This window comes from Zalophus californianus, chromosome 8, assembly GCF_009762305.2.
Source record: "Zalophus californianus isolate mZalCal1 chromosome 8, mZalCal1.pri.v2, whole genome shotgun sequence".
Lineage (NCBI taxonomy): Eukaryota > Metazoa > Chordata > Mammalia > Carnivora > Otariidae > Zalophus > Zalophus californianus.
The window spans coordinates 2,255,242-2,273,920 of record NC_045602.1 but is presented as its reverse complement, the minus strand read 5'-3'; the positions used below and the strand labels follow the sequence as shown (position 1 = coordinate 2,273,920).

The window sequence follows — 18,679 nt, the reverse complement described above, 5'->3', positions numbered from 1 at the left end:
GCTCCAGTTATCCCACAGTGTGTGTCATTAGGCACAAACGCTGATGATTTTGGGGATTGCTCCCCATACACCAACAACAGGTATTTTCTGCTACATCACCCAGGACAGATCACGAAATACGAGGGGCGGGAGCCGGCCCCCCAGCGGCTCGGCTCGGCCGCGAGCGGTGGGAGCATCTGCTTGCTGTTGTTTCATGGAAATACCTTGGACATCCTGTTCCTGGGGAGGGGTCTGAGAGCTCTGTCTGCGTGTTGGGAGTTTCGCCGCCCCGGAGAGGTGCAGCAAGACTTTGTTGTCACTGAAGCGCTTACTTGGATGGACGCTGCAGAGGACAAGAGGCAAATGCAGGAGGGCTGCGGGTGGAGGAGCTTGGGGGAGCGGTAGTGAAGGGGGCACCAGCAGCAAGCCCGTGTGGCCCTCGGCGAGTCGGGGCATCTCGTCACCCCCTTCGTGGCCAAGAAAGTGAACTTAGGTTTTCTGTTTTTACTTGCAGATCATCTAGTCCTGTTTCCTGTCTGATGGTTATTTTTCTTACAGTTCTTCATAGTGAGCCGGCCCCCACTCACCTGTGATGGCAGGATCGGAAGGCGCATGTGCTGAGCAGGGCATGATGCCGGTCCCCGCTCCTGTTTGCAGGCCATGTCTCCCAGCTCTGTGGCGGGAAGTGAGGCTGCATGGCGGCACTGGGAAGCGGGAAGGTGTCCCCCTCTGGGAAGTGGTGCTGGTGCGATCACTGTCCTTTCCTCTCCGAGCACCTGTACACTCTCCTCCGGTGGCGCCCGTGCCCTCACACCTCCCGCGTGCCGGCCCACGCCTCCCAGCACAGTTGGCGGCTTTGTCCTCCATCTAGCCCTCTTCCTAGCGAGTTTCCGGTTCGTAGAAGTTTTCCAAAGTTCCTATTCTTTCCTTCCCTGCTCTGCTTTGGGAATCTCTGGGTCATCAAACACCTATGGTGAGATTAACTTTGCAGCACGTGAAAGGCAGATTTGTCCCCTTTCTTTTTCACGTCATGTGTTTCAGAGATTACAAATTTAAATCCTCTCAGAAGTAAATGGCAAATGTCAAAGGCATACCTCAATGCATGTCCTGTAGATATTCAGAGTCAACGCTCCAGATGAGGGATTTCTTCTGTGCAGAACAAAATTCTTCAGTGTGGCTGTATCTTCCTCCTAACACTGAGGCTGCTGAGCAGAAAGGCTCTGCGCACAGGTGTAGCTTGTGTTACACTCCAAGTAAAGGCCTGAGCTCCAGCTCACCTGATGTGTGTGTGTGTGTGGTGTGTGTGTGGGAGTATATGTGTGGGAGTGTGTGTGTGTGCAGAGTGTGTGTGTGTGGGGGTGTATGTGTGTATGTGTGGGCGTGTGTGAGAGTATATGCGTGGGAGTGTGTGTGGGGTGAATGTGTGTATGTGTGCGGCGTGTGTGAGAGTATATGCGTGGGAGTGTGTGTGTGCAGAGTGTGTGTGGGGGGGGTGTATGTGTGTATGTGTGCGGCGTGTGTGAGAGTATATGCGTGGGAGTGTGTGGGGTGTGTGTGTGTGTGTGTGCGGCATGTGTGAGAGTATATGTGTGGGAGTGTGTGTGCGCAGTGTGTGTGTGAGTGTGGGGGGTGTATGTGTATGTGTGGTGTGTGTGCATGTGTGCAGTGTGTGTGTGGTCTGAGTGTGCATTTGCGGGGTGTACGTGTGTGTGCGCGCGCGTGTGCAGGGTGTGTGCGCATGTATGGGATGTGTGTTCACATCTGGGGTGTGCACGTATAAGGGATGTGGGGGGTTGTGCACGTGTTTCCCGTGTGCATGTGCGCGGCATGTGTGTGCGTGTGTGAGAGAGACTGAGATCCAGAACTAGTGGAACAAGCTTTGGAACAGGTTGGCATCTCTCTCACTCACCCTCATCGTTTCCCGACCAGTTTACTTTGAATTCCTGTCCCTCCTCTGGGTTGTCCGCGGTCATTGATGGGCTTCCCCTCCCGCCGCCCCCCAGCGTGCCCCTGGGGGGCAGTGCCTGGCGCCCAGAACACAGGCTGCCCTAGGGTTGGAGGCAGGCTGAAGCAGCCAGGCCCCACATGGATATTTTCTGGGCGGCATGGGAGCCTGCGCTGTCCTCCAGGGCACACTCACCAGGGGCCAGGATGTGGAGAGTGAGGGAATGGAGATGTGGAGCAGCCTTCCCACTTTGTGTATTCACCGTAAAAACAGTACAGGACAAGAAGCCGCCTCCGTGGGGGTCTGGTCCTGGAGCTCTTGAGTCAAATTTCTGGTGATGTGACAGTAACTCTGGGAGCTCCAGAATGTTCTCGGACCCCCAAGGGGAAATGGCATGATGCTGACTTTTGGACAGAAGATCATCAGAGGAAAACCCAGGTGCCACAGAAGTGATGTGGGTGACTCAGGACCTAGGCTACTGGGTATGAAGTGGGCAGGACAGCGAAACAGGCTCGAGCTCTGTTGCCTTTCAAAATAGGCAAGGATTTCAGTTTCTAACCTCTTCTGAAGATTTTTTTCTTAAAATAAATCTTGATGGAATTCTTTTGGTGCATGTAAAGGTGGTAATTTTAATATTCCAGCCAAATTTCAAAGTAGGGTTTTATGGTGTTTCCAAGGGAGCATTTGACATTGTTGGCATTGGGGGTGGGACAGTCTTTGCTGTTGAAGGCTGTTTGCGTGTTATGGGTCATGGGGCACCCCTGTATCTCTTCCCTCCCAGTCTTTGGGAAAACCAGAAATGCCCCTCCACCCTTTCCCAAAAATCTCTGGAGAGTAGCACCATGTCCAGTTTAAGAAGCATAGATCTAACTGCATCCGATCATATCGAGGTTCATTGAACACCTACTTTGTGCAGGCTGTTCTGAATATTGGCTTGTTTGTCTTCACAAACCTATAACGTCCGCACACTACTATTATCCCCACTGGACAGATGAGGAAATCAAAGCTCAAAGAGATGAAAAATTGCAGGTATCCGTACAACAGAATTTTGTGTGGCCTTTGGCAAGAATTACATTTATTTGACATGGAAAGTTACCTGGGACATGTTGCAAGTAAAGCAACACATTACACAGTAAGGTGTCAATGTGTTTGCATTTCTGTAAGTGACATCCGAGGTCATATTATCCACATCAGCCTGTGTATAGCAAAGACCTGGATGCTACACGTCCCCTATTGATGGGAGTTATTTCCACTGGGCAGCAATAAAAGAGACTTTCACTTCTGCAAAGTTTAAACATTTTTAATGAGCATAGCTGATTTTAAATTAGAATATAAAATAGTACAGCTTAAATCAGGAGTTCAGGAAGGCAGGGGTATGGCTTCATGTATTTTCTTCAGGGGAGAGAGTTTCCGTACCCAATAGGAATGTTCAATATTAAACTTGTTAGTCAGTGCGTACGCTGCTCAAGCTCAGTTAAAAGGGAGTGTGAAGCAGGTGATGGGAGGACATGTGCAGTAGCCAGGATTGCAGACTCCACTGTCATAAAAGCAAACCCAATAAAGATCAGTGATGTAGGGCCCTTTCAGGGGTGCCAGCTCTGTCCCCAGAGGCATGGGAACATGCTACAGTGCCGGATGGGCATGGAATGGGTCATCTCGGCCAGGCTGTGTATTTGGTGCACTCCTGGAAAGTTAAAAAGAAGGCCATGCACTTCAGAGGAAATTCTACTCAAGGTGCTTGAAATTAGTAAAAATTAAGACCAGTGTTAGTGGTCTGAAGCAGCATTCTCCAAATTTCAAAATGAGAAAGAGGTAATTTTACATCAGACTCCCTCCTCCCCCATACATATATATGCACCATAATGAAAGTTTCACAGAATGGTCTTTACCCTGAAAATGTGCTAGGGCATGCGTGCCACTTCACCCTGTCCCGAGCCTTCTGCCACTAGAGGATTGCAGCCCTGATTGAGGGGCTCAGGTTTGCTAGAATTCCTGAGTAAGTCGTGTAACCCTTATGGCAGCCCCCAGAGGAGGCATGTCCATCTTCCAGATGAAGATAGAGATTCTGATAGGTCAAGAGGCTCCTAGTACCGTAGCCGGTAAGGATAGAGGGCGTCTGAGGCTGGGGTCTCGACTTAGCAGGCCTGTTGCACTGACTTCGGGGGGGGGGCATTATATTAGGGAGATGCCACACTTGCTTAGTTGGAGGACTGTGTGGTAGGAGGCATTCTGGTGGAGTCTTTGTGGGCGGAATGGCCTTGGTGGGAGCTGCTGATGGATTTCGTGTTGTGTTGATGCTTCCCTGTCCTGTGCATGGCAGACTGTCTTAGTGGGTCATGTGACCATGTCTGCAGGGCCTAGATCCTTCCACCACTGTGGTTAGAAACGGGCTGGAATGACATGGATGGAACTGGAGGGTGTTATGGTGAGTGAAATAAGTCAATCAGAGAAAGACATATATCATATGACTTCACTGATATGAGGAATTCTTCATCTCAGGAAACAAACTGAGGGTTGCTGGAGTGGTGGGGGGTGGGAGGGATGGGGTGGCTGGGTGATAGACATTGGGGAGGGTATGTGCTATGGTGAGTGCTGTGAATTGTGCAAGACTGTTGAATCACAGATCTGTACTTCTGAAACAAATAATGCAATATATATTAAGAAAAAAAAGAAGTTAGCAGGAGGGGAAGAATGAAGGGGAGTAAGTTGGAGGGGGAGACGAACCATGAGAGATGATGGACTCTGAAAAACAAACTGAGGGTTCTAGAGGGGAGGGGGGTGGGGGGATGGGTTAGCCTGGTGATGGGTATTAAGGAGGGCACGTTCTGCATGGAGCACTGGGTGTTATGCACAAACAATGAATCATGGAACATTACATCAAAAACTAATGGTGTAATGTATGGTGATTAACATAACATAATAAAATAAAAAAAACAAAAAAAAAAGAAATGGTCTGGTTAGACAGATAGGAGCTCAGAACCGAAATCTAAAAAATATTCTATGTAAACTCAGCATGTGACAGGTGCTTGAAATGTCACTGGTACAGCTTTGCTGATGCCAATCTTCTATTCATGGTGGTACTTGAGCTAAAACTGGATGGCCTGCCTGCCTTCCTTCCTTCCAGATTTTATTTATTTATTTGAAAGAGAGAGAGAGTGAGCAAGAGGGAGAACATGAGCAGGGGGAGGGGGAGAAGCAGACTCCCCACTGCACAGGGAGCCTGATGCGGGACTCGATCCCAGGACCCCAGGATCATGACCTGAGCAGAAGGCAGTCACTTAACCTACTGAGCCACCCAGGCGCCCCAGGATGGTGTTTCTGTGAGAACAAGACCTTGTCATGTTTCCGTAGTTTGATGCTGGGAAGCCAAATACAGGCCCAGAGATTGGACTAAACATGGGCTGTTGGTGGGCCATGTCCTCAGGTGATTTTGCAGAGTTAGTAGGGAAAGTAGGAGCCAGGGAGATAGCATTTCCAGGCAAGAGCTATAAGATTTTCATGAAGCAAAAGGCAAACTGGGTCAGATTTGTGTAAAAGCAAGAAGTCAGACATTACAAATAAAATTTAACACACTTTATTGCTTTTTTATGTGGAATTCGGGAAGGAGAGTTGTAAAAAAATTACTCCCAAGATTTTGCTCATGGGAGAGTTGTAACCCGGGGGTTAGAGAAGAATGGGGGTGCAGCGTATACTGTTTGGTACATTTGGAGATTAGGGTGGCATGGACACATGGGCAGAGATGCCCATGGGGTTTGGCATGGGGCTGTGGGGGCAGGCTGGGCATTTCAGTTTTGGTTTGATCGGCCAGGAGCGGTGCCCCGCAGTTCACCACCGGGAGGGTGCGTGGGAGGGGCGGGGAGAGTGTGGGTCCGAGAGGGAGACCGTGGGGCTCCTCCGCTTGCTCTGCTTATTGTGTCTCCAACACGACAGAGTCAGTGAACAAGCAACACCTCTTCCTGACGAGGTCCTTCCGAGACTAAATAGCAAACCCTCTCAAACGGGCTCCAAGATGGACCAATCTTCACTGAGTGTACTTGATAAATAGAATCTTTTTCCAATTTTACCTTTCATGCATTATAAGGTGCACTGGACACAGGCTGAGAGGAAGTGTAATTAATTCTTTGTTCCCTCTTTTCTTCCAACACCTCTTTATTAAGTGCCTCTCCTGCGAAGGTCAGAGTCTGGGCTGGGCGCTTGGCACATACCGCCAGGTAAGCCTGGGCTTGTGCAGAATTTGTTGTCTCGCCGGGAAGTGGACATGAATGCCCAGGGGCTTGCTCTGGCTTCAGGACAAAGGGCAGTCCAAGCAGCCTCCAGGGGTCAGACCAGCTCCCCGGAAGAAGTGGTGTTTCATCCGAGCCCCTCCTGCCTCCAGAAGCCGGCCTGTCTTTGTCCTAATCTGCCACCAGTTTGTTTTATTGAAGTGACTTGCTCTTTCCAGCTTGGGTCCTGGTTCTGGCAGGGGAACCTCCTGCAGCCTCGGGTCTGTGTTCAGACTCTCGTGAGTTCACCTCTGCCGAGAGACGGGCGGGACAGGGGCGCTGCGGAGCCACGGTGGTGTAGGGACTTGCCCTTACTCCTTGGAAGCTATAGAACCACCTGTAGCTGTGTTTCTAGAAGTTCAGCAGGCCTTTACTGGGCAGTGGGTTTCATAGAGCTCTGGCAGGAATAAGTCCGCCACGCACCCCCAGCCCAGGTCTGGGGTTTCTGTCTGCAAGACAACATGGGCCTGCCCCCCAGCTCAGGTGGGGCGCCTCCTCTGAACCTCATTTCCCCCATGTCCTGTGTTCTTTGCTGCTGTTCTCGATCATACTCACTGTGACCTTCAGAAGTGGCAAGAGCTTTGTTCCCAAAGAAATGAAGGTTTTCTTAAACCCTCCACCTGTAAGAACACGAGGGCAGACTGTTTCCTAACACAAGCCGTCATCCCCCTCCTGTATACTTTAAGCCTTTTTTAAACATCATTTTGAATTATTATATATTTTTCCTTTTTAGATAGGAAAAGTCACTTCTGTGGCTACTTGAAATTCATTTGGTTGTTTGCTCTGCTGAGATTGCTGACACACGTAAGCTGACTCCCACAGACGGGCCCCTCGGCCCGTGCTGCGTGGTTGTGGAGACCACGGCTTTCCGCAGGACGTTCTCCTCGCTCTGCACGCCTCCCCTTGCAGCCCCGGGGCAGAGCCAGACCAAGGTGACCACTCTAGGCCGCAGGAGGGCTGTAAGTGCCGCGGCTGCATCTGGAGGAAGGACCTTCTCCGCGGCCTGCCACCTCGCCTCCTCACCGCGTCCTGTCGGATCTGGGCTCTAGAACAAGCCTGTGACTTAGTTTCCACACGACTTTCCCCTCCCTCCCTCCTCCCCCTCCCCCTCCCCCTCCCCCTCCTTCTTCCCTCCTCCCCTGCCCCCTCCCTGCCTCCCTCCACCCTCCCTTCTGTTGTGGGTATCAGTTTTTACAGCTTGCCCTGTTCCCCATATTTCTGCTTCAGACAGCCCGCTCTCGCAGGGCCCACGCGTTTGTTCTGTAGCCTTGGCCACCATCACCGACCATGCTAGAACAGTGGGCAGACGGAAGGGGAAGGGGAGGTCTGAGTAAGGACTCAAGGGACACTGTAATTTAAAACATAAAATAAGCACATGAGCTTCAGTGGAGGGATTTTGATTGTTCAGATGCCTTTATAGCTTTTTCTCATTTGGGGGCTGTTGGCTGTGTTCCCGGCCCTCATGTGCTAGCAGTTTGCTGAATGTACTTGGAAATGGTCTCATTTTTGTACGCGGCATCTCTGTGCTTACCTGGGTTCTTCACTCTCCCTCGGAATCATGAGCAAGCATCCATCGTGTGCTGTGTGCCTCCGACGCTGCTGCTCCCTGCGGGGAGTATGAACGAACTCTAACAAACTGGGTCTGCTGTCCAGAAGCCTTCAGCCTGGCCGGAGAAACCACAGGCAAATAGGTAGTCAGTCTTTGGCATCAAATTGGCTAATTCTTGCCCCGTGATTTGTGAGTCACCTGGGAATCTCTGGATTTCTGGAGTTTCTGTTAAAAAGTCCACATATGTGTGTCATCCCCTTTCAGACTGTGGTCTTGCAAACCCCGGATTGGGCAGGCGTCGTCGCTGTGGTCACCCCCATGGCTGTGCAGCTTCCCCTTGTCCTGACCTCCGCGTGCGTGTGTGGTGTGTGCTGGGACATGTAAGTCATGAGCGAGATCTGCTCAGGAGCCCCTTGTGGCGTCCTAAACGTACTGCTCCTAATACATGGTGCTACGGACTGCACTTTCTTGTGCCCACAAATTCATACGTTGCAACGCTGATGTCCAGTGTGTTTGTGTGAGGAGGTGGGACCTCTGGGGGGCAGTGAGGGCCTGAGGGTGGAGCTCTCACCATGGGAGCAGTGCCCTGGAAAGAGAGGCACGTGGGCTCCCTCTCCCCCGCTGCTGTGTTGAGGACACGGGGGCAGGCAGCCTTCTGCGAGCTGGGAGGCCCCTCAGCAGAACCCCGCCACGCTAGCCCCTGATCTTGGGTGTCCAGCCTCCAGCAGAGTGTGTGGAATAAATGTGTGTTGTTGAGGCAGCCCGGTCTGTGGTGATTTGTTACAGCCGCTGAGCTAAGCCGGGGAAGGTCGAGCACAGGTCAGTGCGTCGTTCTGCCCCAGGACAGGCCTGTGAGCTGCCCTTCTCCCTTCCTGGTTTGCATTTCCTCTTGGCCTCACTGTCCGTTGTGTGAACTCTGCATAGTTTACCCGTGGAAACGGCCACCAGGAGAAGTTTGATCATCTTGCTGTAAAGAGCTGTCTTCAAAGTTAGGATTAGCCAGTATCTTAACAAAACAGGAGCAGCAGATTTCAGAACCGGGTTTCTTGCTCTCTCTTCCAGCTACTGGGTTTTAGATTTATGTACTGGATCTTGTGCATTTTTCAGAAAAGATGCACTAAGCTCCATGTAATGGAGGAGCGGTACACCTGTGGTCATAGTGCTGTGAACCTTGTGTATGTTTGTTTAAGCTATGAAGGAGAAAGAAGCTGTGGTTTTGGAGGGTATTAATGTTGTGATTACAAGTACTACCCGCTCCAGGGCAGTCTTGGGAAGGTGGTGTGAGGGCGGGGCGCCGTCAGTCAGTGCCAGGTGCTGTCAGGAGGACCAGCAGCAGGGTCTTTGCTGATGTCTGCATTCCCTCCCAGTTACAGGACGTGAGAGGGACTCTCCTCACAGCACATTGGGAATTCATCAGCGAAGACAGAAACAAACTGAAACCTTCTGCTCTCCGTAGCCTCTTCCCACAGAGCTGATGAGATTTGTGGTCTGCCACTAGTTATCAGATAGGCATTGAATCAGATGCGGTGGCTTTGGCTGCAGGTCACAGGAAACTGGGCTTCGGATCGGCTGGCCCGTGACAGAGTGACCTGATGTCACAGGCAGGGCAGACGCGGACGCCCTCCCATTGCCGTCAGGCCTTGGGCTACGAGGGATGTGGGCATTCTGCCCCAAATGGCAGTGTCCGTGCTGGGCCTCCTTGAGACCCGGCCCCCAGCAGGCCGCGTCCTGTTCGCTTGGTGCAGTTGGTCAGCTCTCCGCTCCTCAGTCCTCAGGAAGACGGGTCGGCTCGGGTGGCCACCAGAGAGCACCGCCGGCTGGGGTCTGAAACAACAGACCTTATTTGTCCCGGTTCTGGGGGCTGGAGGTCGGGGCTCAGCATGGTGGCGTTCTGGCCAGAGCCCTCTTCCTGGCTTACAGACGGCTGCCTTCCCACGGTATGCTCACGTGGCGGGAGAGAAAGTGACCGTCAGAGAGGCAGTGAGGGCCAGGGAGGGAGCATGAGTGGGCCGGGCCCGTCGCAGGCCGCCCTCCCCACCCCGAGTGCCCCGACAGCCTGGCCTGCTAAGCTCCCGGCCACCTGCCCTCAGCTGAGCCGGGAGGACCCGGACGTTGGGCAGGAGAGGACGCAGTGCCACACGTGTACACGCTGCCGGCGGTCACCGTGTGCTAGGGTGGGCCTTGCTGCCCGTGAGGGACATGCGCAACAGCCTCAGCCGCAGAGACATCAGGGACTTCCGCGTCCCTACTCATATGGGGGTCCTTCTGTTCCTTGCAGTGTCACGTGGGAGCCCACGGGGGACGGGAAGAAGGTCATCTCACTGGCGGACAACCACATCCTGCTGTGGGACCTGCAGGAGAGCTCTGGCCAGGCTGTGGTGAGTGACACGCTTACAGTTTTCATTTTTTGTGTTTTTTAATTGGACCTTTTGGCTGAATTCAGAATATACTTCTTGGTTTGTATACACTTAGAATTTTGACATTAATTATGAAATACTTAACGAACAGGCAGAATCATCAGTCGGAGAATTGCATGACTGGCTCTTCGGGTGAAAGCTTCCTGGGGTTCGGGCCTATGTGCCGTGCAGACAGCACACAGAACCAAAGGTTGACAAAAGCCCACCCTTTGGCCATAATTTGTCCAAAAGAGGCTGTGGGATATCCCGATATATATTCTCTTGTTTCAAGTATATTGTCTTTCCAATGAACAGATTTTTCAAAGTCTGGTTAAAATCGCCTTTTAGGTACGAGCAGTCATAAAATAATAATTTCATGGTGCTGATGAGCTTCTTTCGAATTTCTGTGTGAGTTGTAAAAATGACAGTGGTCCGTGACCCCTCACCCCCATGGCCTATGACCCCTGGTGGCCTGTGATCCCCCCGTGACCTGTGAACCCCTGTGGCCTGTAACCCCCACCATGACCCATGACCCTCCCCCCCACGGTGGCCTGTCAGCTGACCTTCCCCTCACTCGAATGTGTGCACCTTTCTGCAGTCACAGTCCTCAGACCCTGTGCGTGTGATCGTGGGCCCGCTGGGCAGCACAGAGTACCTCTCTGCCTGAGCCGCAGCCACCCACATGTCACCCTCAGGGTTCCGTTTCTGAGGACAGCAGTGGCTGGGTCCTCACAGCTCCCACGGGGCTGCACATCTTCACACTGTTCGGTGTTTAGCACTGACTTTCTTGGGAACCGGTTTTGCTTTCAAATAGTCATTGCCTCAAATACTTTGTCCTTCCAGAGTAAATATTTCACTGATTAGTATATTTCATGTTTGATTCCTTAAAATTTCCGCTTTTAAATGTGACTTTTATTTTTTTATTTTATTTTTTAAAAGATTTTATTTATTTATTTGAGAGAGAGGGAACACAAGCAGGGGGAGTGGGAGAGGGAGAAGCAGGCTCCCCGCTGAGCAGGGAGCCCCATGCGGGGCTCGATCCCAGGACCCTGGGATCATGACCTGAGCCGAAGGCAGACGCTTAACGACTGAGCCACCCAGGCGCCCCTAAGATGTGACTTTTATATTGTGTTGATTTCATCGCATTTGTTTACATCAAAGTAACAACCTTAGAGAGAAAAATCTAGAGACTTGACAGAGCTTATGGTGTCACTGCTACCGAGGGCACCATGTGGCCGCGCGTAGCAGGAGGACGGGAGCAGCATGTGTGGGACAGATTTCTGTAGTGGTGGCCCTTCTTACGTTTCTTTGTTCCTATGACGTGTCTTTAGCCCTTTTCCCTCATGGTACATTATGGTATTGATAAATCCTTTCTTGGCTAGGCAGTAGAGATGGCATAAATAGTGATTGATCATCATCAGTACGTGGCGTCGAAGTCAGACTTTTTAGAATATGAAGTGCCATGTTGAAGTTTTAAAATTCTGTGTGGTCAGAAGGGAGTCTCATAGCCTTCAGTGTGAAGTTAAGAGCTGGTCTGTCTTTGTAGCGTCTAAGTAATATTTAAGGGAAAAAAATCACTTTTAATTTTTAAAAGGACATATTTCTATATCATAGAGTAGAATGCAAATTTCACCCAGATTTTGGAGTGGAACAGGAAACTTGAGGGTAACCCGGTGCCTGGGGCTGCTCCCTGGGGGCTGTGGGTCTGGGGGGAGATGGTGCGTGCCCTCCCAGGGGCCGGCTGCGGAGTCGGAGGCTGGGTCAGCGGCAAGCCCTCTCTTGTCTCTCCCTCCCACTCGCATCTCGAGGGTGCTCCCGTGTAGCCAAAGACCAGACATGGGAAGGGCGGAGTACTTTCCTGCTGTCGTGCAGGTCACGTAGATGCTGGGGGAGCTGTGGGCCCCGGAGCGCTGGGCCGTGCCGCGCCCTGCTGGCGGGAGAGGCTGGAGAGGAGGCGAGCCCTCTGTGCATGTGCCGCGTCCCACAGCCCATCCTGGAAGCAGACGGGGGCGCCTCTCCAGACCCTCGGCCATCTCAGAATGATTTTATGGTAGGGTGATTAATCTGTAACTTATTTTCTGCAGAGACCAATTTAGTTTTCTCTCCTTCGTTTTTATCTGCCGTCAGCACTTCTGTCAATACCACTTTGCGACCCTCTGCCGTGGTATTTAATACCAAAACCTTCCTATCGATTCCGGCCATCTTCACACCCAGCGCCTCTGTTTTTTTTTTTTTTTTTTTTTTATTGTTGGAGGATATTGCCTTCTGTGGTGAATCTAATCTTATGCTCACTGCATCATTACCTTTTGCAATTAAATCGGAGGTTCTTTGCCATTTATAATCATTAGCAGAGCCCAGGGGAGGTCTGCAGGGGGAGGTTGCGTGGGGTCCCGGCCCCGATGAAGGCAGAGGGGAAGCCTCCCTGTTTTGGAGTGTGCTCATCCATCTCTGGGACCTGGCAGCTCTCAGGAGCTGTGGAGATAAATAGCTTTCCAGGTGCAGAGCAAAAGGAAGCCGGTGCCTTGAGAGTTGGCTCTCCTCTTCCTCTGGCCACGTGTCAGCCTGGGGGCTTCCCGAGGATGAACCTGGGGCATCCCCTGCCTGGCAGTACAGGGCCCGAAGGCAGTGACATTCAGGAACGCCTCTCGGAACGGAGAGAATGGGCTTCAAGGACATAGTGTTCTTGCAGAAATGTTCTAATGTGAGGCTTAAAACCTACAGCAGGGACCAACTGCACTTCAGTGGGGGGAGCTAGTGGTGGCAGGAAAATCATTCGGAGCAGCTTGGTCCACGTCTGCTGTGCCTGGAAATACAAAACATGCGTTTGTTCATGGGGGCAGAGAGTGCTGGGCAGAAGCGGGGCTGCCAGCAGGACAAGCAGGCTGGGTCCCCATGTGTCCCTTCCTCCTGGGAGCCTGTCTGTCGCCTGCCACACCATGACCGCGCCTCACGCCCGGTCCACTTTTCTCCAGCTATGGCCCCGAGGGGAACGGAAGCCCGGTCCGGTGCTGGTGGGAGTGTCGCAGGGGGCTCACCCAAATCTGCCCTCTGGTGACGTGGCCCACGCAGGGACCTTGTGTCCAGCCCCCGGGGCAGCGGGCTGGGTCTCCACAGACGGGCGTGGGTGGACGTGGCTGCTCTGTGCCACGCGGAGGGCCTTCCCGCACTGTGGCCCCCTGCTCTCTGTCCCATCTTCGCAGCGGGGCCTCTTGCAGAGGAAAGGTTTTCATCTTTTTTTTTTTTTTTAATAGACTTCATTTTTTAGAGTGGTTTTACCTGGTTCACAACAAAGTTGAAAGAAGGGAACAGGCTTCCCCGAGACTCACACGCACACAGCCTCCCCACGGTCAGCATTCCCGCCAGAGGGGACGCTTGCTGCCCTCGATGGGCCTGCCAGATGGGGGTTGTCCTCCCTTACCTCGTCTGACGTCCGGGGTCTCTGCTGCCCTGGCGGCTCTTTCCCTGTGTGAGGACAGAGGAAGTTGAACACCCGGATGCCTGGTGCATGTGGAGCACGTCCCGTGCGCATGTGGTCACTCAGCAAGTGCGGACAGCCAGCATTGAGGACATGGCAGGAGGGCCCGCGAGGTCCCCAGACACCCACAGTGTGCCTTCGCAGTTGTAACAGGGCTCATATGGTGTGTTGACAGATCTTTGTCCCCCACTGATTTTACAGCAGGCCACGTTTAAGAAAGACACTGATTTTAAAGCAGTCCATGTGAAGACACAGACCTCAGGGTCACAGAATTCAACTCCCTCACTTGACGGTTGAGAAAAAGTAAGGCCCAGGGAGCCAGGGGATGTCCTAGAGGTGGCATGGTTTGAGGGACAGATTCGGGACTGCACTTCTGACCCTGTCCCTCTGCCCCATGGAGGGCTTGTCGCGGCCCCGGCACACTTGCGCTGTGCCTTGCTGGCCCGAGCCTCGGTGCTTGCCTGTCTTCAGTGGCCACAGTCACATCTGGTCTGTGAGGGTGGATGTGAGCGTTGGAACAGTCAACATTTATTTGGAGCAAACTCCAAGCATCGTGAAACTGGTCCATGGAAAACAGGCTAGAACTCTGAAAGCTGGTTTTTTGGTGAGCCTCATAAAAAGGCATGGCAGAGTATTTGAGTGCTGTCTGCATCGCGGACGTCAACCACGCATTTCAGACAGCAGCTGCTGGAGTTGGTGCGTTAGGGTGGTCGTCAAAAAAGCCGTGATCTTCAAGAAAACATGGAGTGAGGAGTTTCCCAGGTTCCATATCTTAATGTTGCATAATAGCTGTACACATAGCTTCTGATTTTATAAATATCGGAGACACAACTAGGATCCTTTAGTCTTCCATCAGCTCTTGGAAAAAGGCATCAAATACAAATCAGCCTGGGCGTTGGTGTCTGGCAAGCGCTTCTTCCCTAGCTCTCAAAAGACTTTCTAGTAAGGGTGGATGATGGAATGAATAATTCGTCTGATAAACCAAGTGTGTTGAAGGGAACACAGGAGCTGCTGTGGGGAGCAGATGCGTGCTGTCATGTACGTGGGCCCAGACTCTGACTGCGGGGACACAGCCTCGGCCTTCCTGGGCTTCGCCTCCCAGAGTGAGCGTCCACAGTTAGAGACGAGTCCGTTCCAGTTTGCAGGCATTGCCGTGATGGTCTGGGACAGGTGTAGGCCGGCGGCTGAGGTGAGGGGGCAGCGGTGGGCGCGAGGCGTCGCAGCGAGACGCTGAAGGCCGTGGCTCCATGGCGAGAGCCCAGGCAGCCTTCCGAGCTGCAACATCTGGTCCCGTTCCTGCCACTCACTCCCAGGTGACCTTGGGCAAGCGTCGTGGCCTGTCTAAGCCTCCGTGTCCTTGTCTGGGAAGTGGGGACCGGTTTCCACATCTATAAAGTAGGACAGTGTCACAGTGGACGTCCCGTGGGGGCGGCCTGCCCCACAGTGCCTGGTGCGTGGCAAGCGGCCTGCACGTGCCAGGTGGACGGATGGCGGGCGGGCGGGCGGAGGAAGACGGGAGTGGAAGGGTGGACTGACGGAGGGAGGGAGGGAGGGCGCACGAAGAGAGGGCTGGGCGAGGGGTGAGGGTCAGGCCGGCGGGAGCCGGGTGCAAAGGCCAGAGGTACCGAGGAGAGAAACCGAGGTACCCAGGAGCAGTCTGTGTGCACTTCCTAATCAAATCATCCCTCAGAGCCAGTAGGTAAAGGGTCACGCTCGACACAGGAAGACACGTGTCATCACGACAGCGCTTCCAGGTTTTTAAGCCTGTGTTATTCTTCATGAAAGATGTCTCCCTCGCTAATCAACTGTGATTATATCTCTCCCTCCAACGGATCCCCAGCGTCTAATTGGCATATGACAGAACTATCTGCTATATTCTCGTCCATCTTGGTGAGAAAATTTGAGTCTGCACTCACGACCTTTCCTGTTTCGCACATGGAGCCGAGGTCAAGCCCGCAGCTATGGGTGCGGGATACACCTTTTCCTCTGCAAAGAGAGCTTAGGTTTTGGTGCAGCAAAGGGGGAAAAGCCCTTTTAGTTCTGTTCTTCCTACAAATAGAGTCTGTTTGAAATAAGCTAAAAATAAAACAACCTCAAATCCCCTCCCCAGTGCTGGTACCTAATGCCCGGTGTGCATTTTCTGAAGACAGGAAGGCTCTGGCTTCCAGGAGGCCAGCTCTAGGAGGCTGGGGAACAGAGTCCCTGGTGGGGTGTGGGAGCTGCGAGGCCTGCCGGGGTCTGCAGCTACGCTCAGGAGCCGGGGACATCCACTCCTGTGACCTGGGACAGCTTGGGATGGGGGGGGCGGTGGCAGGACCCACCCCTGCCTTCTGCAGGCCCCTGTCCACACACACCTCGGCAGGTGCCTTCTGCAGGCCCCTGTTCACACACACCTCGGCAGGTGCCTTCTGCAGGCCCCTGTCCACACACACCTCGGCAGGTGCCTTCTGCAGGCCCCTGTCCACACACACCTCGGCAGGTGCCTTCTGCAGGCCCCTGTCCACACACACCTCGGCAGGTGCCTTCTGCAGGCCCCTGTCCACACACACCTCGGCAGGTGCCTTCTGCAGGCCCCTGTCCACACACACCTCGGCAGGTGCCTTCTGCAGGCCCCTGTCCACACACACCTCGGCAGGTGCCTTCTGCAGGCCCCTGTCCACACACACCTCGGCAGGTGCCTTCTGCAGGCCCCTGTCCACACACACCTCGGCAGGTGCCTTCTGCAGGCCCCTGTCCACACACACCTCGGCAGGTGCCTTCTGCAGGCCCCTGTCCACACACACCTCGGCAGGTGCCTTCTGCAGGCCCCTGTCCACACACACCTCGGCAGGTGCCTTCTGCAGGCCCCTGTCCACACACACCTCGGCAGGTGCCTTCTGCAGGCCCCTGTCCACACACACCTCGGCAGGTGCCTTCTGCAGGCCCCTGTCCACACACACCTCGGCAGGTGCCTTCTGCAGGCCCCTGTCCACACACACCTCGGCAGGTGCCTTCTGCAGGCCCCTGTCCACACACACCTCGGCAGGTGCCTTCTGCAGGCCCCTGTCCACACACACCTCGGCAGGTGCCTTCTGCAGGCCCCTGTCCACACACCTCGGCAGGTGCCTTCTGCAGGCCCCTGTCCACACACACCTCGGCAGGTGCCTTCTGCAGGCCCCTGTCCACACACCTCGGCAGGTGTGTGCTGGCCATCCCCATTCCCCATCAGTTTGCTCTTCCTCCCCTTTTCCTTCCACCCCCGAGGGCAGCAGCGGGCCGGGGCTCTCCTGCTGAGTCTGCTCCCACACTGCTCCGTCATTTCTGATGCCTCGCTCTGTGCCCCAGGAGACAACAGCAGCCTGTGCCTTCCATCCACCCCTAAAGACAGGCCAGAGCTCTGGGTGTTGTTTGTGGTCTTCAGGGTAGCACTTAATTTTCATGGCCCTGTGGGGTGGGCTCTTGAATAGCTCCATCTCCTGGGTGAGTTATAGGAGAGAAGCCAGGCTCAAACGAGCTAGGTCACGTGTCCGGTCACTTGGCAGCAGAGCTGGGGCTCCAGCTGAGGGGGTTCATGTTCAAAGCTGGGGCTGGAATTTCCAGCGTGAGAGAGGCGAAGGACATTCCCACATTCCTGGGGGTGGGAAGGGGCTTGCGGCAGAGCCTGTGGCAGTTCAGAGCCTGACCGGGAGCAGAGGGGCTTGGGCAGTGGTCATGGCTGTCATGGAAGCACACAGCCCCTGCCCGGCGGTCTGGGAACTCGGGCACATCGGCGGGATTTGCTTCTTTGGGATGCTTCGTATCTCTTATGCTCTGAAAGCCACGATCTGCTACGGCTTCGCCTTGCTGCTCTCCTTCCGAGGAGGTGAGAAGCGGCACTTAGATTTCTCAGCTCCTCCTCCATTATCTTCGGGCAAGTCTGGCACCTCATCAGCTCTGGGCCTTGGCTGCAGGGAGTACCGCTTTTTTCTTTGGAAACCTTACGGCCACGTGCGCTGCTCACAACAGTGTGAGGCCGCATTTTGTTGATTAGAGTTGTGTTCCTTTGTCTGTGTCCTGGTGTTAGTTACATCTCTGAAGAGAAGTTCGTGGGGTGGCTTTAATCGTTCCTTCTGGGGTGGGAAGCACTGACTAGTTCTCTTTAACGTTGAAACCAGCTCACTGTGTGCTGTGCACTCTGGAGTTCTTGCTGAGCTCTGTCTCCATGTCGCCAGGGAACCAAGGCACACTACTGGGTAATGGTAGAGCATACAACGTGCTGGCTGCCCTGAGCAGCCTCCCGACGCTGATGGCGAGGTCTCCTTCGGGGTGTCATTAAGGGGACTGGGGTATGGAGTCTCCATTGCCTGGGCAGATCATGCCCCAGAGTGAGCCCAGGGGTCGAAGCAGGAGGCAGGTCCTGTTCCTGCCCCACCAGCTGTGTGACCCAGGGTGAGTCGCCCACCCTCTCTGGGTCTTAGATTTCCTGGCTGTGAAGTTAGGGGGCTCGACTTGCCCGTCGTGGAGCTGTTGAGATTCACTCGCGGTCTCCCCTCTCCCCTGGTTGGCACTTGGGTCTCTTATCCATCTCTCTCTAACAGGGGACCACAGAGGTGGCTGCTTCCCCTGGCCCCCACATGTCAGGGCGGTGTCTGTGAGGACGTCAGGGACCTGGAAGCCTGGAGCCCCGCAGGTCTCTCATGTGACTGTGGTGCAGGTGTCGGCAGCTGGGTCTTATCTGAGGACTCGCCTGGGGAGGGGGTTGCCCCAAGCTCCAGATGAGGTTGTGGCAGGACGTGGTTGGCCTGAGGCCTTGGGGTCCTCGCTTCCCTGCACGTGGGCCTCTGAGCGTGGCAGCCAGCTTCACCGAAGCCAGTGAGGCTGGAGAACCTCAGATAATGTAATCACAGGACAGCCCGCAGCACAGAGGGCTCTGCTGTTTGATGCCCGACACCCAGGGGAGGGGGTCCTGTAGGCCGTGAGGACCTGGGAGCTGCCTGCCCGCCACGGGCTGTCCTACCTCCTGCCCTTGTGCTGCTGGGTTGACCTTCCACGGGCTCTGCCTCCTCCACCTCGTTTTTCCTGTCTGACACCCAGCACCACCCCCAGTCCGGTGGG

General features: G+C 54.1%; 1 protein-coding gene across 8 annotated transcripts in view; it reads left to right on the top strand.

Annotated features, from left to right (window-relative positions):
- Positions 1-18,679, top strand: part of EIPR1 (EARP complex and GARP complex interacting protein 1) — a 130,950-nt gene that overhangs the window by 101,451 nt on the left and 10,820 nt on the right. For all 8 annotated transcript variants that reach the window (XM_027623497.1, XM_027623495.1, XM_027623493.2 and 5 more), the window contains one exon: positions 10,014-10,113. In XM_027623497.1, coding sequence (XP_027479298.1) covers positions 10,014-10,113 — 100 coding nt within the window. The remainder of the gene's footprint in view (positions 1-10,013; positions 10,114-18,679) is intronic.